General features: G+C 49.0%; 1 protein-coding gene across 2 annotated transcripts in view; it reads right to left on the reverse strand.

Moving 5' to 3' along the window:
* Positions 1–25529, reverse strand: part of CLCN4 (chloride voltage-gated channel 4) — a 238000-nt gene that overhangs the window by 35547 nt on the left and 176924 nt on the right. For both annotated transcript variants that reach the window (XM_078657587.1, XM_078657586.1), the window contains one exon: positions 17047–17263. In XM_078657587.1, the coding sequence (XP_078513713.1) occupies positions 17047–17263 (217 nt within the window). The remainder of the gene's footprint in view (positions 1–17046; positions 17264–25529) is intronic.

A 25529-nucleotide genomic window follows, 5' to 3' on the forward strand; every position in this document is an offset into this window, starting at 1 on the left:
TGCCACCGCACACTAATACAGCGCCTCAGCAACACCGGAATCCAAGGGACGGCCTTGGAGTGTATCATCTCGTTCCTCGCCGGAAGAACCCAGAGAGTCCGCCTCCCCCCCTTCCGATCCGCGGCCACCGAAGTCATCTGCGGCGTTCCTCAAGGATCCTCGCTCAGCCCCACCCTCTTCAACGTCTACATGAGCCCCCTCGCAGCCATCGCAGGCCAACACAACCTTAATATAATCTCCTACGCTGACGACACCCAGCTGATCCTCTCCCTCACCAACGACCCCGCCACCGCCAGAGCCAGCCTCAAGGAAGGAATGAAAGACGTCGCGGAATGGATGAAGCTCAGCCGTCTGAAACTGAACTCAGACAAGACGGAAGTCCTCATCCTGGGCCCATCCCCCTCTGCCTAGGACGACTCCTGGTGGCCCCCTGCACTACCGCCCCCAAGCCCACGGACCATGCACGCAACCTGGGCTTCATCCTGGACTCCTCCCTCATGATGACCAAGCAAGTCAACGCCATCGCGTCATCCTGTTTCAACACCCTGCGCATGCTCCGAAAGATCTTCTGGTGCATCCCCACCAAAACCAGGAAGACGGTCACCCAGGCCCTCGTCACCAGCCGACTGGACTACGGGAACACCCTCTACGCGGGAACCACAGCCAAACTCCAGAAAAGACTCCAGGGCATCCAGAACGCTTCTGCACGACTTATCCTGGACATCCCCCGTCACAGCCACATCTCTGTCTATCTGAGAGACCTGCACTGGCTACCCGTCAGTAAGAGGATCACGGTCAGACTCCTCACCCACGCACACAAGGCTCTCCACGACATGGGCCCCAAATACCTCAACAGCCGTCTCACATTCTACACACCCACACGCCAGCTCTGATCCGCCAGCCTCGCCCTCGCCACCGTCCCACGAATTCGCAGAGCCACCGCCAGAGGAAGATCCTTCTCCTACCCGGCGGCCAAGACATGGAACTCCCTCCCCACCCACCAACGGCTGACACAGGACCATGTCTCCTTCAGGAAACATCTCAAGACCTGGCTGTTCGAGCAGTAGCGGCTCCCCCTCCTCCCAGCGCCTTGAGACCCTAATGGGTGAGTAGCGCTTTACAAATTGGTCTGATTTATTGGGAAAACTATGCAGATTACATGCACCCAGGCATTCAAGTACTTATTTACTTGTTTTTTTATTTACGGTTTTATATACTGCAAACCAGACCCACCAGGACAGGAGAGCTCTTTACAAAACAATAAGGATTGTGGGAAGGAACATCAAAGGTAGAATATCAAAGGATTACAATATCGTGACTAGAATATCGAGTGACCCACACCAGCAATCAGAGTAAAAGTACAATGACAGTCCAAAAAAGCAGGACAATATGAAATACTAGGTATGCATATTGACATATGGATAAGAAAAAGTCATTGCGGTAGAGTTGTCTCTTTTGCGGTACAGGGAGAAGAAGTTAAAGTAATACATAGACTTCACCACCTACAGTATAATATCTATAAGATAACAATATGTGTCCCAGTTAAAAGTTTCTTCACGTCTATCTAGATCAAGTGTTTATTTTGAGATTGGATTGCCAAAATCATAACTGGAGATGAGGCTGGAAACGTAGGTTTTAAGCTTGCTCTCAAAATTCTCATGAGAGAGACTTGTCCCGATAGCTGCATAATAATAGTGTCTTAGACAGCAGACAAGAGGGATACTGATGGATTTTCTATATGGTATGTATAATTATGAAGGGAATGAGAGGAATGGCCTGGTAATAGCCAATCAACATTAATACTGTGACTGTAAGCTGATTATTGTCAGTTCTACTGTATCATTTCATTGGTCTGTTCAGCACTTTCGATAAAAGCACTATAATAATTTAAAAATACAAATACAAACAAAATATTTAGGTTTGATATAGTTGGTGGACTATCAATTAAGTGAGGGGTGCCGCTCGTAGCCGGGACACAGTGCTGTTGCTGCTGGATTAAGGGGACTATAACGCCCAGGAGCCCTGTTACCTACCACACCTGTGCCGGAACCTGTGCCGCTCGTAGCTGGGACACAGTGCTGTTGCTGATGGATTAAGGGGACTATAACGCCCAGGAGCCCTGTTACCTACCACACCTGTGCCGGAACCCGCCCACAGCGCTACTTAACGGCTCGTGGCCCCCGCTTCGCGGGAGCCGCTCGTAGCCGGGACACAGTGATGTTGCTGCTGGATTAAGGGGACTATAACGCCCAGTAGCCCTGTTACCTACCACACCTGTGCCGGAACCCGTCCACAGCGCTACTTAACGGCTCGCGGCCCCCGCTTCGAGGAAGCCGCTCGTAGCCGGGACACAGGGCTATTGCTGCTGGATTAGGGGACTATAACGCCCAGGAACCCTGTTACCTACCACACCTGTATTGGAACCCGCCCACAGCGCTACTTAACGGCACGCGGCCCCCGCGACGCGGGATGCGCGGACGCAAGCCGGGCAAAGCCCGGGCCAAGGGCGGGCCCGTTTGAGCCCGTTCGAGACAGGGAGAGGCTGGGCTGGGCCTCCTCTCTAAGGGCTTGTATTCCAACAGTGGATGCGCTTTTTCAGTAAGTGGACCCAAAGATTAATATTGGAGTCAACTGTAATTACCTCTTCCCCCAATAGCTGTAACTAAATTGATTTAATATGACAGCACGCAAGGGAAGAGGGAGGAAAGGTGTGGGAATCGGGTACGTTGCAGGAACCCTTGATCAGTTCATAACCAGGGCCACATCGGTGCTAGCACATGAGATTGTTATCACGGAACGACGTCTTTCCACTGACCCGGTGTTCTCAAAACGATCATCTCTGGGGGGCATTATCAATGTGTGCTCGCCGGAAAGACATCGTCAGCCTGTCACCGCAATGGGTTCCCAGTCTGAGACTGTAAGCTCACAGCAAACCCTGATATCACTTAACAATGATGGAGATCCTTTGAATCCCCCTTTATTGCCAGGAAGGATACTGCCGGATTCAACAAAGAGCATGATCACGTGCGTGGCAGAAGTCCATAAAGAGCTTTCTCAATCCACCGACTCTATGCAGGGGAGGGGGGTAAGAGAAAAAGAGGAGGCACACAAGGAGGCACACAGCAAAAGGGAAAGAAACCTAAGACTTCCAAACCAAGCAAACAGACAGAGTTGCCACACACAAACTTACCAGTTATCTAAGTCTCAAAAGAAACTGTGTCCGCAGCAAACGCCACTAGTACGGACGATATTGTAACTGGCTTATTGGAGCCGGAGGAAGTGCACTGGCAGAAAATAGTTGCCCTTATATCATCTTCCCTGGAACCACTAATGGAAAGACTCTCAGTAATTGAAAATAGACTTGTGAAAATGGAAGGACTGATAATGTCCACTTTGGGAGGCATTGAGAACAAAGTAGCAAATTGCGGCTATATAAAGGAGCCAGTGAGGGAGGGAGGAAGGGATCCTGCTGCTTGCTCTAGTCTCACAGTGGCATCAACTATGGGCCCGGTTGGTCACCCTACAGGCTCAGATAATCTAGGGGGAGGAATAGTGAGCGGAGGTAATGCAGTCCCATTAGACACAGATGGAGTAAGCCACAGTAAGGACAGGGATGGGGACAAGAATGAGGCAATGAATCAGCGCCCCCACTTAGACCTATCCCCAGAATGTACACCTTATGCTGTTGTTTTGACCGGTGTTCCGGAATTAGAAGATGGCAAAGCCAAATCCTATGACCAACTAAAAAATAAGACAACACACTGGCTAAACAACAATAGACCACTGCCCCGAGATGTAAAATGTAAAATTCTCTTTGTAAGGAGAGTGAGCTGGGTAGGAGGCAGGACAAAAAAATTAGCAGGAGATTGTGTTGTCATTAATTTTAATGACTCTAGGGTGGTGGACCATGTTTGCTGGGGCCCCTGGATACACTCACGATCTTCTATCCAGGCCCGGAATCTAAGTTATTTTTATATGCCACCAGACTACACATCCAATGCTGAGCATTTTGATGGGCATAGGGACAGGTTAGGCCAGCCAGGTAGGCAAAGAGGGGGGGCTGCAGGGAGTGAGCCTCGGTTGGGAGCCCTAATGGGAGGAAACACATATGACCAGCAGGTAGCATCAACGAGGGAGGGGGAGGGATGGTACTCCCATTGTACGATAGATATGCACCACTCCATTGGGGAAGACACCTTAGTGAAGTGGACTGACTACTGAGAGAGAAATCAGGTCAAGACAATGTCTTGATTGGGGCCTCTCTATACCCTAAACCACAGGTGGAGGAGCAGGAAAGGGGATTTACATCGAATATGTCTCAGCTTGCCCCCTGTGAAATAAGGGCTCCCAGAATTGAAGCACCCCAACGTACCGATAGGTCCAGTACAGGTATTTGCCCTGATGTAGACACATTAGGGAGCACCATTGAATTAGTATCCTGGAATGTAGCAGGTTTGTCAGCTAAATTTCGGAATCAGGAGTGGCTGGAATACATTAACAAATTTACAATAATCTGTGTCCAGGAAACCTGGGAGGTAGACCATTCTAACTTTCATTTAGCCGAGTATAAATCGTTTGGGATCCCGGCAAGTAAGTCTACGACCGGAAGAGCGAGGGGAGGCCTCCTAATATTTGTAGATGTGTGCCTGGAAGGGGGCTGGGTTGATCTAAAATGGAACTCAGAAAACATGATAGGCCTCGGGTTTAAAAATAGGGGCCTTAACATAACCCTGGTGAATTTTTATAGCCCTGGAGGTTCCAGAGTGAGAGAGCTCGACGAAAGACTAAGTCCCTTGATGGAGCAGAAGCAGAGAAAATTGCACCCATGCTTTTAATCGGGGGGATCTTCAACTGCCACTTGTGCCCAAACCTGTTACCCATTAAAGAAGACTGGTCCTCCTGTAGGTTAGAGGAGGGACCACACTTTGAGCACACACTGGAGGGCAGGGAGTCCAGTAGGGTGTGGAATAACCATATGCTTGAAGACACAATGGATCTACTGGTTGCTGATTCTAACAAGCTGGTTATCCCCACTTTTAAAGGAAGGGGCTGCAGCTCCTTCATTGATTTTATTTTAGTATCTCAATTGCTTAAAAAAATGGTTACGGGGATTTTCAATAGAATTGAGTGGTTTTAGTGACCACAACCCCCTAGTATTGTCGCTATCAGCGCCAAATGTAAGTAGGGTCATAAAGAGGGGGGCTGGGTCAAATTTAGAGAAGATCACTGATCAGGGCAGGCGCTTGAAATGGTCAAGAATTAATGGGGAAAGCTTTTATAGGTCCCTAGCAAAATAGGGTAGACAGCTTTTAGAGAAATGTTTAGACTTGGAGTAGTGTGGCTCACTGGTTAGAGGCGGCAGGCCTGAGAGCAGAAGTCAGCCCGGGACCAGGGTTCAATTCCCGACGCGGCAGGGTCGTGGACCTTGGTCAGCGGACTCGATAATTCTCGCTTCGGTGCTTACTATATTCAGGGGTTCCACTCGGCAACTCTGGGTATTAGCTTGCCTAATCTCCACAACGGCCCCACCAATTCCGGGGATGCCTGTCTCCCCTTGGGGACTCCCAGCAAGGGACCATCCCACAGGGAAAGCCAGGACGGGTTCCCCAGAGTTATACAGCGCCGGGACGCCCCGTTGCTGGGGCAGCTGTGCGCTTTACAAGTATACTACATTTACACATTTACATTTACTTATCAGTGGAAGGGTCATATCTAGTGGATCTATTTGAGGAAATGGGTCGCCTAATAGATGGCCTTTTAAAAACGACAGGACAGGGTAAGCCTAAAGAACAAGTTACTTACCTTCGGTAACGATATATCTGTAAGAAACAGTAGTTAGTATTAGATTCCTTACCTTAGAATATCCCCAGGCGTCAGTCTGGACCCGGAAACTTTTGCATAGCAGTACCCCTGCGCGTCGGTAGGCGTCGTCTGCAGGCGTCCCCTGCGGCTCCGCGTCGTCGGCGTCGTGCGCCGTGATGACGTCGCTGGAGTATATAGACGCCGCCTCCGCGCGCTGACGTCAGTTCTTTGCACACAGCTTTTCCGCGCCAGAACACGCAGAGCCATGTGAGAACTAACACTGGTGCCATATGAAACTAGGGCCCTGAAAGGGATGTCCTTAACCCTAGGTATCAGTTCGCAGAACGGGGAGGATGGGTGGGGCGGTAAGGAATCTAATACTAACTACTGTTTCTTACAGATATATCGTTACCGAAGGTAAGTAACTTGTTCATCTGAAAGAAACAGGTTAGTATTAGATTCCTTACCTTAGAATAGATACCCCAGCAATACCAACCCCGGTGGTGGGTCTGCGAACCAATACAACCTACACCAGAAAGTCCTGGAGGACCGAACGGCCAAAGAAGCCATCCCTCCGGACTTGACTGTCCAGGCAGTAGTGCCTCGCAAAGGTGTGCAGCGAGGCCCACGTGGCCGCCTGGCAAATGTCCTGCAAAGGGACTCCCCGGCCCAGGGCAGTAGTAGCCGCCGTGGCCCGAGTGGAATGGGCCCTCAGCCCAACAGGAGGCACCTTCCGAGCCAAAGAGTAGCATGCTTTGATGCACAGGACGACCCACCGAGAGATGGTTCGTTTCTGTACCGCCCTTCCCTTCTTCTCACCCACGTAGCCAACAAACAGTTGGTCATCCACCCGGAACTGGCGTGTGCGATCCATGTAAAATGAAAGCGCACGTTTTGGGTCCAGACGATGGAGCCGCTCTTCATCCTTTGAAGGATGCGGAGGCGGGAAGAAGGAGGGCAAGGTGATGGACTGCCCAATGTGAAAAGCAGAGACTACCTTGGGCAGGAAAGAAGGTCTAGTCCGAAGGACCACCTTATCAGGATGAACAGACAAGAAAGGAGGTTTAACAGAAAAAACCTGGAGCTCACTCACTCTCCTGGCAGAGGTGATGGCCACCAGGAAGGCCGTCTTTAAAGTGAGAAGACGGAGAGGACAGGAATGAAGGGGCTCAAAGGGAGCGCACATCAGGAAAGTCAGAACCAGGTTCAAGTCCCACTGAGGCATCACGAACGGAGTTGGAGGATACATGTGCGTGATGCCCTTCAAGAATCTTAACACAATAGGGGACTTGAATAAAGATGGCTGATCAGGTAGCCTCAAGAAGGCGGAAAGGGCAGAAAGATAGCCCTTGACAGTGCCCAGAGCAGAGCCCTGCTGGGCAAGGGAAAGGAGGAAGAAGAGAACCTCAGACAGAGGGGCAGAAAGGGGATCCACAGCCTTTGCTGTGCACCATGCCACAAATCTGTTCCACCGGCAGGCGTATACCGACTTTGTGGAGGGACGCCTGGCTGCCAGAATTACATCACAGACTTCAGGAGGCAAGTCAAATGGCCTCAACTGCCGCCGCTCAATCTCCAAGCATGGAGGTGGAGACTGGACAGGTTCGGGTGGAGGACCGTCCCCTGCTGCTGCGACAGAAGGTCCTCCTGAAGGGGCAGGCGGATCGAGGGACCGACTGTCATGCTGAGTAGCTCGGGATACCAGTATCTTCGAGCCCAGTCCGGAGCCACAAGGATAACTTGGGCCCGGTCGCGCCTGATCTTCTTCAGCACTCTGGGCAGAAGTGGTATAGGCGGAAAGGCGTACAACAGACCGCAACTCCACTCGCGCCGAAAGGCGTCGCCGAGCGAGTGCCGTCTTGGAAACTCCAACGCGCAGAACTGATGACATTGCGCGTTCTCTTCTGTGGCGAATAGATCTAACCAAGGCTCTCCCCATTGCTGAAAGAGGCCTCTCGCCACGTCCGAGTTCAGACGCCATTCGTGATCCACCGAGCACCGACGGCTGAGTTCGTCCGCCCTGGCGTTCAGAGAACCTGCCAGGTGTTGAACCGTCAGAGTCACGCCCTGACGTTCCAGCCATTGCCAGAGACGCAGAGCCTCCTGGCAAAGGGTCCACGACCCCACACCGCCCTGTTTGTTGCAGTACCACATGGCGGTGGTGTTGTCCGTGAACACCTGCACTACACTCCCGTTGACAAAGGGGAGGAATGCCTTCAGTGCTAGGCGAATCGCCCGCAGCTCCAACAGGTTGATATGGAGCCGGGACTCCGCCGGAGACCAGATGCCTCTGATCTCCGCCTCTCCCAAGTGGCCACCCCAGCCCTGGAGGGACGCGTCCGTCACAACCACGTGCTCCGGTTGGGGAAGGGAGAGGGATCTGCCTCTGACCCAATCGCGGTCCGTAAGCCACCACTGCAACTGTCTCGCAGTGCCCTCCGAGATCAGGACATGGTCGGATAGGTTGCCCTGATGCTGGGCCCACTGAAACTTCAGGTCCCACTGCAGAGCCCGCATCTGCCACCTGGCGTGATGCACCAGAAGGATGCAGGAGGCCATCAGCCCCAGAAGCCGCAGCGTCAACCTGACCGAAACCCGGGATAACGGCTGAAAGATGGGAATCAGAGCCTGAATATCCCGGACCCGCCGTTCCGGGGGATAAACCCGAAACTGCGCCGAGTCGAGAACCGCTCCGATGAAAAGGAGCTTTTGAGAGGGACACAGGTGTGATTTCGGCACATTGATGGAAAACCCCAGCTCGTGCAGGAGGTCTGCCGTCATCTGAAGGTGGTGGACGACTGTCTGGGGCGAGCCCGCCTTCAACAACCAGTCGTCGAGGTAGGGGAAGACTGAAACCCCTAACCGGCGCAGATGAGCTGCGACCACCGCCATCACTTTCGTGAACACCCGTGGGGCGCTGGTAAGGCCGAATGGGAGCACGATAAACTGAAAGTGCTCCTGGCCTACCGTGAACCGCAGGTAACGCCGGTGGGCCGGCAGGACGGGGATGTGAAAATACGCATCCTGCAAGTCCAACGCTACCATCCAGTCTTGTGGGTCTAGAGCAGCCAAGACCTGAGCCAAAGTCAACATCTTGAACTTCTCCTTCCGGAGGAAGCCGTTGACGTTCCGTAGATCCAAGATAGGACGCAGGCCTCCTTTGTCCTTCTTGGGCACCAGAAAGTAGTGGGAGTAGCAACCACACCCTACTTCTGGCCCAGGAACGCGCTCGATGGCCCCCTTGGCCAAGAGGGCCGTAACTTCCTCCTGCAGAAGTGTCAAGTGGTCCCCCGACACACGGTGGTTCTGCGGTGGCATGGCTGGAGGAGTGGACTCGAAGGGGAGGGCGTAGCCCCTTCGGACGAGCTGCAGCACCCACCTGTCCGATGTTATCGCGCGCCAGCGGGAGTGGTGATGGCGAACCCTGCCACCCACTGGCGTCACGTGAGCCCGAAAGCTCGGACTAGGAAGGCTTGGATGCAGCAGCGGGGGGAGGTGTGGACTGACCTCGCCGCTGCCCTCTACCGCCACCACGGCGGAAACCACGGCCGCCACCGCGCTGGGGAGCGTTCTGCGGCGCGTGGCTGGCAGCACGTGTGGGACCGCCCCTCCCTTGGCCACGAAAGGGGCGAAACGAACCCGTCTGCTGGCGCTGGGTCGAAAGACCCAAGGACTTGGCCGTGACCCTGGAGTCCTTGAAGCGCTCCAGCGCGTGGTCCGCCTTGTCACCAAACAGGCGACTGCCATCAAATGGCATGTCCATGAGGGTATTTTGGACGTCTGGCGAGAAGTTGGCAGATCTCAGCCAAGCATGGCGACGAATCGCCACCGTCGTGGACATAGCCCGCCCCAGCGAGTCGGTCGTGTCAAGACCACATCGGATCGAGTACCGCGCCGCATCCCGGCCTTCAACCAAGGCCCGGGTGAGCTTGTCCCGCACTTCCTGGGGGCATTGCGGCAAACACTCCTCGACCGTATCCCACAGGGAGTGGGTGTAGCGGCCCAAGAGGCACGCGGTATTACAAGACCGCAGTCCAGCGCTCAAAGAGGAAAAGACCTTTTTACCAAACTGGTCATACCGCTTTGATTCCCGATCGGGCGGAGCCGACGGGAATGCGGACTGTGAAGTGGAGGCCTGGATCACCAGACTCTCCGGGGAGGGATGGGTGGATAGGAAGGCAGGGTCGTCCGAGCACGGACGGTGACGCCTGGCAACATTCCGGTCAACCGGTGCACCGGAAGCGGGCCTGGACCAGGTGCCCAAAAGGACATCCGTCAGGGCCTCATTAAACGGCAGCAGAGGCTCCTGAGGGCATGACTGCGGTTTAAACACTTCGGTCAGAATGTTCGGTTTGACCTTCGCGACGGGGAGCTCAAGGCTCAAGGCCTTGGCAGCCCTCATCAGGACCACCGAATAGGCAGCCCCTGCCTCAGACGCCACAGGTGTCGGGGAGACAAACCCAGGGTTGGGCGACTCGTCCAGACCACTGGCATCACCCAGATCACCTACCCAGTCCACATCATACTGGCAGGCACGGGATAAAGGGTCCTCAGACCCCTCCCAACCCTCTCCATACTCGTCCTCATCGTCGTATTCTGGATCGACGATATAGACTTCGGGGTCAACGGGCCCCATCGGTGCCGGATCCGGCGTCGGACGACGCCGGTCCGACTCCGCGTCAGGAGTCAGAGGAGGAATGGGGGTGGCGCCGCGTGGCGTCGGCGCCGGGGACCCGACGCCGGCCGGAACCGACGGCGGAGTCGCTGCACCGCGCGGAGGCGGTACCACGGGTTGGCCCAAAGGAACCGACGCCGGAGAGGCCGGTAGACCAGCCGGCGACGGACCTGAGGGGCCCAGCGGCGCCGGGGCCGGAGCCACCGGCGGCGTCGGGGCAGGAGCACCCGAACCGCTCGGGCCCCCAGACGGGACCGACGGGCCCGCAGGCGCCGTAGGCCCCGCCGGAGGAGACCTCGCCCTCATAGCCATGAGGAAGGCCTCAATCTCCTCACGCGACGCGCCTTCCCCAGGGACCGACGGGTATGGGGCAGACGGCGCCGGCGACCCACGCGGGGCCGCGGGGGTGGGGCCACCCGAGCCCCCGGCCGCATCACGCGGGCGTCGGGGGGAGTCGGGGGTGCGATGACGACGCCCCGACTTCTTACGCTTACCTGACGAACCGGAGGAATGGTGGCGACTCCCAGAGCGCTCATGGCGGCTCCGCGATCGTTCCCTCGACCGCTCCCTCGACCTCCGACCGGACCGGGACCGCTCTCGACGCGGGGCCGACACTCGGAGCTCGAGAAGCTTGCGGGACCGCTCCCGCCTAGCTTTACCAGTCAAGGCCCGACAGTCGACGCAGGACTCCACGTCGTGGTCCGCGCCCAGACACCGGAGGCAGAGTCGATGGTGGTCGGTGACCGACATCAGGCGGTCGCACTCGTCGCAACTCTTGAAACCGGGCATCCTACCGGCACCGTAGAAGATTAATTAGTTAACAAAAAACTTGGTCAAAAGACCGGAGTACTGCTCTTCGGATCTGCGCTAACTGGCGCGGAAAAAAGAAGAACTGACGTCAGCGCGCGGAGGCGGCGTCTATATACTCCAGCGACGTCATCACGGCGCACGACGCCGACGACGCGGAGCCGCAGGGGACGCCTGCAGACGACGCCTACCGACGCGCAGGGGTACTGCTACGCAAAAGTTTCCGGATCCAGACTGACGCCTGGGGATATTCTAAGGTAAGGAATCTAATACTAACCTGTTTCTTTCAGATAAGGATCCTAGGTGGTTCGACAGAGCATGCTCTCTTGCACAGAGAAACTTAAGAGCCGCACTAAGACTTAACCCAAGGGACAAACAAAGGGTGACGCAATGCAGGCTAAATTATAAGCAGACATTAAAGCGACGGAAGAGGGTTCTCCAAATCCAAACCTGGGAGGACTTGAGAGGAGCTGCCGAAAGGAAAGACATAACCACCTTTTGGAAGATAATTAATAATCCCTGTTTCCAAGATGTAAATAGTCCACAGATAGGATCCAATGTTCTCCCGGAACAGTGGGTGGAGCACTTCAGAGGGCTTTATAACCGGAGGAATAGTGAGCCACCGTATAATGGCGAGGGGACGGGGAGGTGGAATGTAACACTTGAATTCACCCTAGAGGAGATTACTGCTGGTATCCTGGGTCTCAGCAGAAATAAGGCACCGGGACCAGATGGGATCCCGCCGGACCTCTTCCTAAGCGAGGTGGACCTGTGGGCCCCAATCGTAACAAGAATACTAAATGCTGCTTAAGCCACGGGGCTCCCGCGTTCTTGGTCATCTGCCACAATAGTGCCTATTTTCAAAAAGGGGAACAGAGATAATCCCCCCTGCTACCGACCAATCTCCCTTATAGATGTTACTGCCAAAGTCCTGGGACGTGTTGTTCTAAACCGCCTGATGAACTGGGCTGAGGAACAACATATCATTACTGACGTCCAGTATGGATTTAGGGCTAAAAGATCAACAACAGATCAATGCTTAAATTTATATTTACTGGTGGCCGAATATACCATTGCCAGTAATGAAGTGGTTTATCTAGCTTTTATGGATCTTACCGCAGCATTTGACTGTGTCAATAGGGAGAAGCTGAGGGATCAAATGAGTAATTTAGGGGTAGATCAGGACCTTATAAAGATCATAAAAGCCCTATACTGGAACACCTCGGCTAAAGTAAGGTACAATTTAGATGGCGGATGCACTGAGCCTTTTATCTGCACTAGTGGTGTGCGACAGGGGTGTATTTTGGCGCCATTCCTGTTTTCCCTGTACATAAATGGCCTAGAACAAGCCTTACAAAGACTAAATGTGGACTCACTTAGAGTAGGCAGAAAAGTAATCCCTGTCCTGCTCTATGCAGATGACGCGTCCTGTTGACACGCACTCCACGGGGACTACATCGACTGATAGACGGTTTTGTGGATTTTATAAACAATTAAGATTTGTCTGCCAACCTGACCAAGTCGTATGTAATGGAAACAGGGACAAAATCAAGGAAATGTTTTAACTATAGAATAGGCGAACATAAATTAGAGAAGGTGCAGTCCTTCACGTATTTGGGCATTTTATTTGATGGTCATCTAAATTTTAAAGCACTAATTGAGGAACGTTGTAACCGGTTAGTGTCTAGTACAGGGGCAATTATGAATTTTGGCTGCAGATTTGAACGCTGGTCCCCGGAGCAAATGATGAATTTATACAATTCAATTTGCTACTCTAAAGTGGCGTTTGGTGCGGAACTCTGGGGGTTCGCCAATTCTGACAAACTGCAGGTAGGGGAGAATAAATACATGAGAAGGCTCCTCAAGGTCCCACAGGGTGTCCCCTCTTATATTGTTCACGAAGAACTGGGTGGGGCCTTTATAGAGGATAGGATCCAGGTCAGACCCCTGCTAGCATGGTTAAAGATCTGGGATAACTCAGAGGCAACGTTGACCAGGCAAATAATCATGGATTGCCTTGGCAGGGACAAGGGAATGGACATTCCCTGGCTGCAGTATCTTAAGGCCGCTTTTGAAAAGATTGGCTGTAAAGACCTCTTCCCAAACCCGACCGGAATCGCAGGTCGAGACAAGGACAGTGTGAAGAAGAGGTTTATTACCCACAAAACCGCCTCTAGAGAAGAGAGGGAATGGGGCAAACAGTCAGTCAGAGTTTACGGCCTAGTGAGTTCCAGTGAAGGAATGAAACCGTACCTTGCCCTCATACATAACGCCCAGGACAGATTTTTAATGACACGTTTTAGGATCAACCTTTTACACTATTTATTAGGTGCCTTTTTTTAGTTAGTCTGCTAAAGAAAAACAAATGTAGGCATGCTAAGGTGGCACTCTTATACTTACAAAAGGCCCAAGACCCCTTGACCCTACTCTCTATTACAAGCTTTTTAAGGCTAGCAGTTAAATTAAGATAGACAAGAGGATCTGTTGAAAGGAGTGCCCCCGAAAACAGAGTAACACGTGGGGGTCAGACGGGGGATTAATGAACTGTATTGAATAGCTTTGTATCTTTTTTCTGTATAGATAACAAGCAATAAATGTATCATTATTATTTAAAATTGTACTTTATGGTGTTTTGTATAATGCCGAATAAAGAGATTTGATTGATTGATTGAGTAAAGTTGTTGTCCATCAGTAGTTATTATGTCAACCCTAACAAATGCTATCTCTTCAGAGTTCTACTAATGTTTTAAAGAAAGTTGCACTTTGGTTTATGCGGAGCTGAAAAAGGTCTTTGTTCACGATGCTGGAAAATTCTCAGAATGTTTAAAGATTTTTTTAATTATGTTCTCCTGATCATTAAAGGACTGGTTCATACATAATTAATCTAATTTTTATTATTTTGTTTCCAGACAATACCAATGATTATTACTAAGCATTTGTATAGCATGAAAAGCCTTTTATATGAACTTTCAAAGGATGGGGAGTCTGGGAATATCACTGTCGTTCCTGAGTATAACAGTGTTAAAAGGGCCAATGGCTTTTCCAGTACTTAGGCCTATAATGTTGCAGCTCACCTACAAGTGGTGCCATGGTTGCTACCAATATGAGCAAGTATGTTAACCATCATTTTATACTAACTTGTATCTCATTTCTGGGAAGAGGAAGATCTTGAGATTGATGCAGTTAATCTGATCGATGGTCATTAAGTTCTGTGTATATTCTTTTATTGTTATCTGGCAATTACAATTGAGGTATGCCATCTCGTATCAGATAGCATTTGCTCAACACGAGGAAATATTGTTTTAGATGTGGGAATTGCTATCTGGAGCGACATGCATGTAATACGCTATAATTTTGCCTCCTACTTTGATCTCAGAATGATTAATAGGAACACATGCCATGTGAGGCGGGGGTTCCCCTTGATTTGGGAGAAGTATAAGCCACTTTGTTTTGTATGCAAAAGTTACAATATTTTTTTATAAACAGCATAGCAGACAAATGAAATACCACCAACCCTCACGCCTCAGATATTATCTGACAAAGGAACAAAGTTTAACAAAGGTCTGATGCCTGTAACACCTCTCCTTAGAAAACCCATGCAGGCACCTCTTACTGCGTCTTATGAGAAAGGTCTGATGAGACATTTCCTATGCAGACCGCCCCCACTCCCCTTAAAGACTTTCATTTATCTGTGGGACCTAGCAGAGCCATCAAAGGAGGGCTGTGCCAGTGGGATACAAAAAATTGGGCAGTACCATCAATACACTAATTGTTAAAGTAAGGCATCCCAACGAAGAGCATTTTAATAAAAGAATAGTACTTTGGGCACAAAGCAAAATAAATGAGAGTTTAGTGAGCATTCATGTGGAAACTTCAGCAATAATCTCCGAAACGTCTATAGATTGGGCAACTGTTTATGGTCAATGCAACAATCTGTCAAAACGTCATAGTCCTTAGAGTGGAAATTGTTTTCCTTGAAATAAAAACATTTGTTTTTCTCATAAATTCAAAGCAGGTTTCAATTGAAAAAATGAACTCTGCTGACATTTATATATAATGCACAACCTTTTTTTCCTGAAATTGTAATAAAACAATTCTTGGAAATGTCCACTGAAAATTATGTGGAAATATGCAAATACATATTTGCAGGCCAGCTAGATCTGCATTATACATTCGCGTCTATGGGTTGTAAAACCTTTACTAAATATTCCACAGAAATATGTGTCGAAGTCCTGTAAATTCTTCAATTCACTGTTCATAGACACACTATTCCACACTGTGTCCTGTTCCACCAGCATTCCCCTAGATCCCTCAAGATACTAAATGTCCTGTAGCTCGCTGTGCTGAACCCACTTCAAGGTATCTGAATGACATATACAACTAGATAAACGTGTACTATACCACAGATGTAAATATTGACATCAGTATGATTACTATATTATAAATGTGTATAAACAGGGCTTTAAGTGGAATGAAAACACTAGGGCGTATCTCAAAGGGGCGTGGCCGATGCAATTAAGGGCGTGGTTTAACCGCATCGCTGCGGCGCATTTTCCCGCTGTGCGCTGAAGATTTGAAAATCCCGCGAGCTCGTCATGAGCGTACGAGAGGTGTACCTCATGACGAGCTGAGCTCGTCATCAGCGTCGATGTGGTTAAAAATATGCACGCTAAAGATCTGAGCCTAGCATACATAGTGTGTCGCTCGACTGGTATTTTGCTGTTTCTGTCATTGCATATAGATATATAATACAACAAGTAACATTACACCTGCAACAAGTCAGGGCTATTGGCTTTGCCAATGGTTGCTAGTTGTGTAAGATAAATAAGCAACAACTATGGCTTCGTTGTATAGAATATTAAAAATGCTTCCCTTCTGAAATGATGAGATGGTGAAAGAACGATTACGAGTCTCTTTGAAGGCAGTGAATGGTGGTATTGCTGCAGAGTTAAGATGTTTTCTCACCCTGAGGGTAAAAATGGAGAGCCCGATAGGGACCCAATCAGCACCTGCTTTTTAGAACTGCCAGTGCTGAGTACCGGCAGGACCTGGCCGACTTAAAGGCCTGTGTATACATTAAATCAAATGTGTGTAGTGTACCTCTTCAGTATATTAAAGTGTGTGCGATGTCTGAATTTTGTGTGCCATAATAAGAACATATCTTTAGCATTAAACACACAACAGCAGTGATACCATTCTGTATAGATTAACAAGTTCTTAGTAAAATAATAAAATGTACAATAGCATGATTATGTATACAGTAACACTGGGCTTTACAAAGTGAGTTCATCATAACATGTTAGTTGACAAATGTGTACATGATGAGATATGTTTGTAAACAGTAACACAAAAGGTCCTCTGGCTGTAAAGAGTTAACATTTATTAAGCACTGCAAAAAGGATGGTGGAAGAGTGAAGAACACTTAAGAAAGTCCATCAGCACCTCCTCTCCAGCAAGCGTATCACTGGGACAAGAATAACAGTGAGAAAGCTCAATTCTGTCTGCCTTTCCTCATGGTCAGGGGAATATGGCATCAAGTCCAGAAAGAATGTTGATCAATTACCACCAACATAAACAAACTGCACTATTTAGGGCAAAACTGAGTGAACCTTAAGTGCAGTTCACACAGGAAAAAAAGCAATATCGAATTAAACAATTAAAGCAAAGCATGTATTCAAGGTGAACCAGCTAAAAAACCTGAAAAACAAAACTTAATGTATTAGGTCACCACATTCAAATCATTCGATCTCTCTAACACTCACCCGCTTCGAGTGACAAGGCATTGCCGCAGTCCTAGTTTGCGGAATATGTCAATGACAGTCTCCATTGGTGTATGGTCAGTCACAGTGAAGGGGCTCAGGTTCAATATCCGCCGCAGCTTCAAAGGATGAGGGCTGTTGGCTGGGAGCTCTGGCGCGTCTTCCGTGAAGTACAAGATGGAGTTGCTCACCACCCCATCTTGCCTCTGCCTTGCGTTCTCTAAACAGGGCCAATAAAACTATTAGAAGCTTCAACAATATGATGGTCCGGATTACTTTGTGATTTTTAGTAATAAGTAATGCCCTGTGGTAAAGTATAACACCTATTGCATATAAGCGATGGATGTTTGCCCCATTTTTATACTGCCTTTAGATAAAAATCATTAGACAAACACTCATCCACCATCATCAGTGTTAAAGACGGTCATCAGCATTTATAGTAATGAGCTCCGGATACGGTTAGCATGGCTTTATTTTTTAATTTATTTGAGTGTTGCTTCTCTTTGGCCTTTTTCTGAAGTTTTGCAATGACTCATTCTGACTATAAGTGGGTGCATCATACCCACCACTAATGCCAACACCTTTATTTCAGTGGTTTAAACCATTGGTAAAAGTATAGATTAGTGACGATCATGAGGAATTCGGAATATTACGTCAACCTCTATTTATTTCATCCAACGGAGTGGGCTTTGCACCCTGTTGATTCTGTAAAGCACTTTCATTCCATAATTTAAAACACAACTGTTCAGGAACTAACAGTTGCCCACTTTTCACACCTTTCCCCCTTCCTCCCCATTCATTAACATTAACCTGACAAGATGCTAGGAGTTCTGGTGTGGATAATTAGCCAGTGGAGTGTGTAGTAATGGGTGTGTAGAGGTATAATTGTTGAGCGCCTAGAGATAGATGCTGGGATATTCGAATGTGTGCAAGGGGTCACCGCCTCCATTGTGTCTATGCGTGGGTGTTGAGTTATGCTTATTGGTGGTATATACATTTCCAGGAATACATGGGCCCTATGCGGTTGGGTCGATTTTCACAGCTAAGTATTCGAAGGGCTCAGACGCAGGCGAAAGACAGAGAAGCTCTATATTTGGGAAGCATTAGAGCAAGACCTCCCTGTGAATTTGGGCTCTGCCTATGCCAGATTATGAATAAACTGCTTCATTGCTAAGAGATGCCACATTCTATGAACCAAAGAGCGAAGGACCAAGGTGCTTGCCCTAATATGTGCATTCCTCATGCTCAATCTGGGATATCACGGCATCTAGTCCATCAGGTCAGATACCAAGCAAGTAGTACTAGTCCTGGGTCACCTGGGAAAGTGAAACCCAGGATCGGCTTCATATTCCCCACGACCTCTTTCCAAAATGTCTGTATGACCACACATGACCAACACATGGGGGAATGTCCCTCTCTCCTTGCCACACTTCCTGCACTCCTCAGCTGCAATCAGGAATATCCGGCATAAACATATAGGTGTCACGTACCACAGGCACAGACAGACTAGATAGTAAGCTGATTCCCTGTGGTGAATGCTACAATAGCTATTGGCTATGCCTGAAAATATGGCCTCCCACTGCACTTCTGAGATCTGGCTTCCCTTGTCTGTCTCCCATCGTTTTCAGTAATGCCGTTTTATCGCCACTGTGCGCAGTTCCCTCTTGGTTAGAGCTTGAAACCATTTGTGTTCCCAGCAGCTAAGAATCCAATGTGACAAAAGAGACTTTTTGTTTCAGCCAGATGCCTTGCACTCATCTGGCCCTATTGCCAATGAAGAGGTTGGCGTACCTTACAATCTGTAAATCTGATTATCTTGCCCAAGTCAACGAATCTCACAGGCTGGGTTCACTCTGAATGAAGCCTCGCATACAATCAAATATAAATCTTTTGAATTTCTGTTCCTGATTTTCCCCAGAAGCAGATCCATTTTTCTATGAAAGAAACATTTATATTTCCCTCATAATGTCTATGTGGCTTGAGATTAATAACCCAAGTTGTTAAGTATGCTGCACGGTCTTAAGAAGGGTACAGTTTCCTGTCAGGAAGATCCTAGTCCGTTCAACTTGATATTGCTTTTTTTTCTCAAATGAATTTCATTTTCTATCCTTGCCTATATGGCTGCTTAGGGGATAGAGGAAAGGTTATTAATATATTCTCTAACTATTAATTTAAATGCCAAATTCAAGAGGCGAATGCAGAAATATACAGGATACTTTTGGAAAGGACCACGTCATTCCCCTTGAACAATGCAAGGTAGTTTAGCATTTACACAGCAACCTGCTCCAATACTGACAGCTAAAACACTGGGCCCAACACCTGCTGATCTGTAATATGTCATCTCTAATCCTGAAACACAGCCTGACCGCTGAACAGTCTCAGGTCTCTCAGACTTGACCTGTCGAAATGTGGAGGAGAATGTAGGTGAGGAGGAGCTTTTATAAGCAGGGAATTGGCTTATGACTTTTCCCCTTCTGGGTTACAATCTTTAGCAGAACATGCACCCAATGAGAAAAGCGGGAGTAAAATGTTGATTACACCAATTGGACTGTCAGCAGTTTCTCCTACTTTTTTGATACATAACAATCTTTGAGAAACCAGTCATCATCAATGATAGATCAAATGAAATTCAATCAGGACTTCCAATGCCACTGCCCAGTACGATCTCCATGGCAAAGTGACAACTTCCAATATGGCATCCGTTTTACAATTTAGGCTCAAATCAGGCTCACAGAAAGGAACTGAAAAATGACTATAATGTATCATACTTCTCCATTATCCCAGCCAAGTTCATCAATCACTAATTTGGAAATTAAACCTCTATTTTTCTAGCAGTCCATCAAAATAAAGCCTCCTCTTGTTAGGGATCCGTTTTATTCCAAGATTTTTTATTTTTTCTTAAATTCTTTATTCGTGATTGGACATACAAGGCAAAACACACCTATAATCATCATACGTTTAATAAATCACGGTTTTCTATTTTCGCCCCAACAACAGGTAAAACAGTGGTAATCTCCCTCCATCGTTTCGGAACTATGTAGCCTCTATAACTTCAGTATGGCCGCTCGGCGTGTGACATTACACATCTATCTACGGGCAGTTTGATATAGAACATCTATATACACACAAATGACTGAAGAAGAAGACCCGCACCCTCCCACTCCCACCCCAACTATCCCGCCCCTAGCCCTTCCTTCTCCTGAGCGCAAGGGTCTCTCGTTGGTACAATTCTCCGGTCTACTGTTCTGACCACTCTAATACAGTATTAATACATAAACATATACACCTAATCTGGCCTCGGTATGATCAATCCCCAGATGTTTTTTCCTCAGTGTGTATCATGCGGTCCTTCCCCCTGGGATAGTGCCGGGTCCAGTCTATCTAAGTCCAGTAGCATGAACTCCCAATCCATTGCCATGGGGTTTTTCCGCCTCCCAGTTTCCTCCTCTTTCTTAAGGGTGATACTCTGTACCTGGCCCCACTTTACTACATCCCTCCTCCATGTCTCCACCCTAGGCGCTCTAGGGGATTTCCATCTCATTGTAATCACTCTGATCGCCAAGAGGAGAGCTTGGTCTATAAATCTCAGTTTGGCTTTCATTGTTTTAGGGCAGTGGCGAGCTCCCACTAAGCAATGCAAGGTGGTCTCCTGTACCCGCACGTGTGTAACCTCTCTAAGTGTCTGACATACCTCCCCCCAGTATCTCCTCAGTTGTGGGCATGCCCAAAGCATATGGAGGAGGCCCGCCTCATCCGCTCGGCACCGAGGGCAACAATGGGGAGAGTCTGGGAACATCCGGTGGATCTTCTCCGGGGTTAGGTACGCTCTATGAAGAACCATGGTCTGAATAAATTTAAATTTTACATTCCGTGAGACTCTTTTAGGGTGTTCGAGTACCGTCTGCCATATATTATCCGCTAGTTCCTGCCCGGTCTCCTGTGCACAAGTGTCCCGTAATGTAGTGACAGGATATTGCTGCATGTGTTCTGATCCCGGTATATAACCACCGCACTAAGTGGCCCCCAGTCATCCGTTGTCAGATCTATCAGTGTCAGCAGTCGTGTACAAGGATCCCAAAAGATAAGCGCCCAGGAGAATACATACCCCGGAAATACTAACAAAAACAGAACCAACTAGGCACAGCGGTGCAACCCAGCTGGGCCAAACAAAAACCAATGTAACATAAAAGTCCGAAGTCTTGTGCATTCGCCATTGGGGGGGCGGCTAAGCACACACACGTTCATGGTGTTGTTGTCATCAGGCGTTGTCGGCTCGACGGTAACCCAGCCAGAGAGTATAGCTTACAAGGAATACAAAAGCATTTTCGAAACGGTTGCCGCGGGGCAATCAGTGGGTCCCTCTCAGCACCTTATAGAAGTGACCCCTGTAGGCATCCTCTATAAACAAAGTGGGTTCTTGGTAAAGCTACCTAAGTGTCACCAGGTCCTCTGACTGTATCCCACCCCACAAACATATAACCACTCAAAAATATTACAGGGTCTACACTGTACAATATAATAAAAGGATACAATAAAGGGCATTCGAGGGAGACACTGCTAGGATGCCTCAGCCATCCAGCCAATTATCCATTAGCTCGTCCGCAGCTCGAGGAGTGACCGTGGGGAATAGGATCACACTGTTCTCCGAGTCCGATTGTAGTGTGCTGTCCTCTGAGTCCATAGTTATTTTCGCTGCATCTTCTCTAAAGTTACCAGCCATCAACAGTGCCCCGAGCTGGTCCTTCTTCTGTTGTGCCCGGGACGGGCCCTGTCGGTTCCTCTCCTTCACGGCTCCCGGGGACCGTCGGCCGTCTTGGTCCGAACCTTCTTTCGAATTGCCAGTAGCAGCCGTTTGGGAGCGGTCTTGGCTGCCATCAATGCCCATCACTTCCAGCCATTCGTCAGCGTCAGAGGGGCTCTCGAAGAAGTGAGTTTTCCGCCCGTGTATGACTTTCAGGCGGGCAGGGAAGAGTAGCGCATATTTCAGCTGCGCCTTCCTAAGTTTCTTCTTTACCTCCAAGTACGACGCTCGCCGTTTTTGCACCACGTTTGTATAGTCTGGGTAGAGGGACACCCTCTGGTTCTCGAAGTGGATGGTGGACTTCTCCCTGGCTTTCTGTAGAAGGACATCCCTATCTCGGTAATTCAGGATACGGACTATCAAGGGGCGCGGTGGGCGTCCCAGTCTAGGCTGACCGGACGGGATCCTGTGCGCACGTTCCACACAGAAGTGTGGAGATAGCCCTTCAGTTGCGATCTGGTCGCGGAACCAATGTTCCATAAAGTCCGCAGCCTTCGTCCCCTCGCATCTTTCCGGCAGGCCAATCACCCTTCTATTATTGCGGCGATTTCGCCCTTCTGCATCCTCCACCCTATCCATCAGGGAAGTGACCTGGTTCTGCAGCTCCTGTATGGAGGTAGTGTGTTCCGCCACTGTTGGTGTAAGGTCTAAAACAGCGAGTCCCTGGTCCCTGACTGTCTCCGCCAGTTTGGCGTGGTCTGCCTTCAGAAGGGAAAAATTGGTGGTGAGGGTCCGCAATTGTTGTTCCATCGCTATCCTAGAGTCTCTGATTTCTTGAAGGATAAGGTCAAGTTTGTCCACTTGTTGTGCACCTGGTTGGGCCATTTCAGCAGTCCCCGGACGGCCTCCGCCCTCTCCCGCCCCAGTCTGCTGGTGGGGCACCTCCGGCTCTCCTTGTCCCTCAGTGTCATAGTCATAGTCAAGAATCTTTATTCGGTGATTAAAAAACACCATAAAAGCACACATATATATACATAGATAAGAAAAACATTAAATCTTAGTCAAGATCCTTGTACATGAATAATACAATAAAAATCCCAACATACAGGGCCATAAATTTAAAACATAAAAACCCAGGTCGTTCATTCCTCTCCCCTCGTCATCCTTAATCGAACCGCCACCTTGATAAAATTCATGACACAACATAAGGTTAGCGGGTCGGTAGCTTGTTGCAAATAGACTAAAGCATCCCTGGCATGTTCCAATTGGGCTTTTTTTAATATGTCTACTAGAAATCTCCGCCTGGGCATAGAAAAATAGGGGCAAAGCAAAATAAAATGAAGGGAATCCTGCGGAGACCGATTGTCGCAGCCGCAGGGTCCCTTCTGCTCGATTGACATGGTAAAACCTGCTGGAGAAGCCAACATAAAAGGAAGTAAGTTCAATCTAAAACGACACATAAGAAATCTGTCCTGTGCGTTATGCACAAGATACAGATAGGGCTCCATACCCTCCACATTCTTCACCAAGTTATAAGCCCTCACGGACTTTTTCCCTCCTTCAACCTCCGCACGCCATTGGGTTTTCCGCTCTAGGAAAATTTCCCCTACTTGTTTCTTGTGCTGTGCTAAGATGGTTGTGGGGTTCCTGAAGAGATTTCCGAACCCTAACTCTTCAAGAGTGTTTCTCACATATTTGAGCCAAGGGATGCGCATACAGTGAGTCCTACCCAAGCAGTCCAATAGAATTTCTCTGCTTAAATATGCATCTGGGTTTGCCCAAATTTTTAGCCACGCCACAATTGGCCTGAGTTTCAATAAGTCAACCAGGTGTGGCCTCCCTAGCTCCCTATGAGCTATATATCCAGCAGTACTAGGTGGTACCCTCAGGATAGATTTCATGTGTCTATTTTCTTCCTGTTCAATTCTAGCAGTATTCACAAAGCCCCAAACTTCTGCCCCGTAGCTTACTTTAGAACATGTTATGGAGCCGTACAGGATCATCACCTGTTCCGGGCTCCACCTACCCAGCCTCCTACCATAACCAGCTATAGCCCCATTGGAGGCGATCATTTTATGGCAGCGTTCTGCCACCAAGGGGTTAAATTGGAGAGCACCATCAAAGGTTACTCCGAGATAGGAGAACGTTTTAACCTCCTCTAAACGATGGGTACCTATTGTGTAAAAGGATTTAGAAGAAGGTTTTTTGCCTGCCAGGAGCACATAAGACTTACTTAAGTTGACAGATAGGTCCAGATCACTCATAAACTTGACGAACCCATCTATCAAAATTTGCAAGCTTCGGGGTGTACGCGCAAGCAAGACCGCGTCGTCTGCATAGAGCAGGACAGGGATATGCCGCGACCCAACCCTTGGGGAATCTGTTTTTAAACCCAAGAGAGACTGTTCTAGATTATTAATGTAAAGGGAGAACAAAAAAGGGGCGAGGATACAACCCTGTCTGACTCCACTTTTACATGAAAAGGAGTCGGACAATCCCCCCTCCCTGTTAAATCTTACTTTAGCCGTGGTGTCACTATGCAGCTCTCTTAATATGGTGATTAGACCACTCTCGATCCCCAAGCCTGCCATCATGTCCCACAACTTCCCTCTATTGACGTGGTCGAATGCTGCTGCCAGGTCCATGAATCCCATATAAATGGGTTCATCACTGGCCAGAGTGTATTTGGCAGTCAGCATATATAGGTTCAGGCATTGATCGCTAGTGGACCTCCCTGCCCTGAACCCATATTGGGTATCCGAGAAGATGTTATGCTCTTCGGTCCACTCTGACAATCTATTTAGAATTGCCCTTCCCAGAAGTTTAGCCGAAACGTCAATCAGGGAAATAGGCCGATAACACCTGGGATCGTCCTTGTTGCCCTTTTTAAAAATTGGCACAATAATCGCTTTAGACCATGATGGGGGGAGACCACAGGAGATAGCGGTGTTTAAGACCCTAGTCATCAGGGGGGCCCATAGGTCTATATTACTAAGAAAGAGGTCAGGGGGAATTCCGTCCGGACCCGGGGCTTTGTTCTTAGTTAGGCTTTCCATCCCTACAATGATCTCCTTAAGAGTGAATGCTACCGGGGGAGCCTGGCTTTGATTTGCTGGTGGCTCTACAAGGATACCCGGTTCGTGGTTATACAGACTCCTAAAATGGGTAACCCACTGCTCCGGTAGGATATTGGCCCCTATTTCCGGAGAATCATTTTCTAAAAAGGTCGGTTTATTAATGATTCTCCAGAACCCCGCTAGGTCCCTTCTTTCCCCTGCCTCTCTCAGATCTGCCCAAGCTTCTGCCTGCAAGGCGAGTTTCCTCCTTTTGGTCTCTTTTCTGTATTTCTCTCTGCTTGCCCTAATTTTTTGTCGATCCCGTGGTTTTGACTTAAGAGAGCATTTCAGTTCCCTCAGTGCTTTAGAACAATTCTGATCAAACCACCGGGGATTGACCAGGTTGCGTGTGGGCGCATTGGTCCTTAATAGTCCATCTATCAGATTTACAATATGGTCAAACGTTTCTAGTAATCTTGTGCCCTGTACTTCCAAATCCAAGCAGTCGTTTATGGCCCGCAGACCGTTGTTGCTCAAATTTTTATAAAATTTTTCCCCATCTATTCTAGACCACTTCAGTCTTCTGCCTTGATCGGTGACCCTCTCCCCTATTAAGCGGTGGACATTGGGTCCTGAGCCCGCCCTATATATAAGCATTAAAACAAGCGGGTTATGGTCACTGAAGCTGT

The sequence above is a fragment of the Lissotriton helveticus genome, chromosome 8 (genome assembly GCF_964261635.1).
Source record: "Lissotriton helveticus chromosome 8, aLisHel1.1, whole genome shotgun sequence".
NCBI lineage: Eukaryota > Metazoa > Chordata > Amphibia > Caudata > Salamandridae > Lissotriton > Lissotriton helveticus.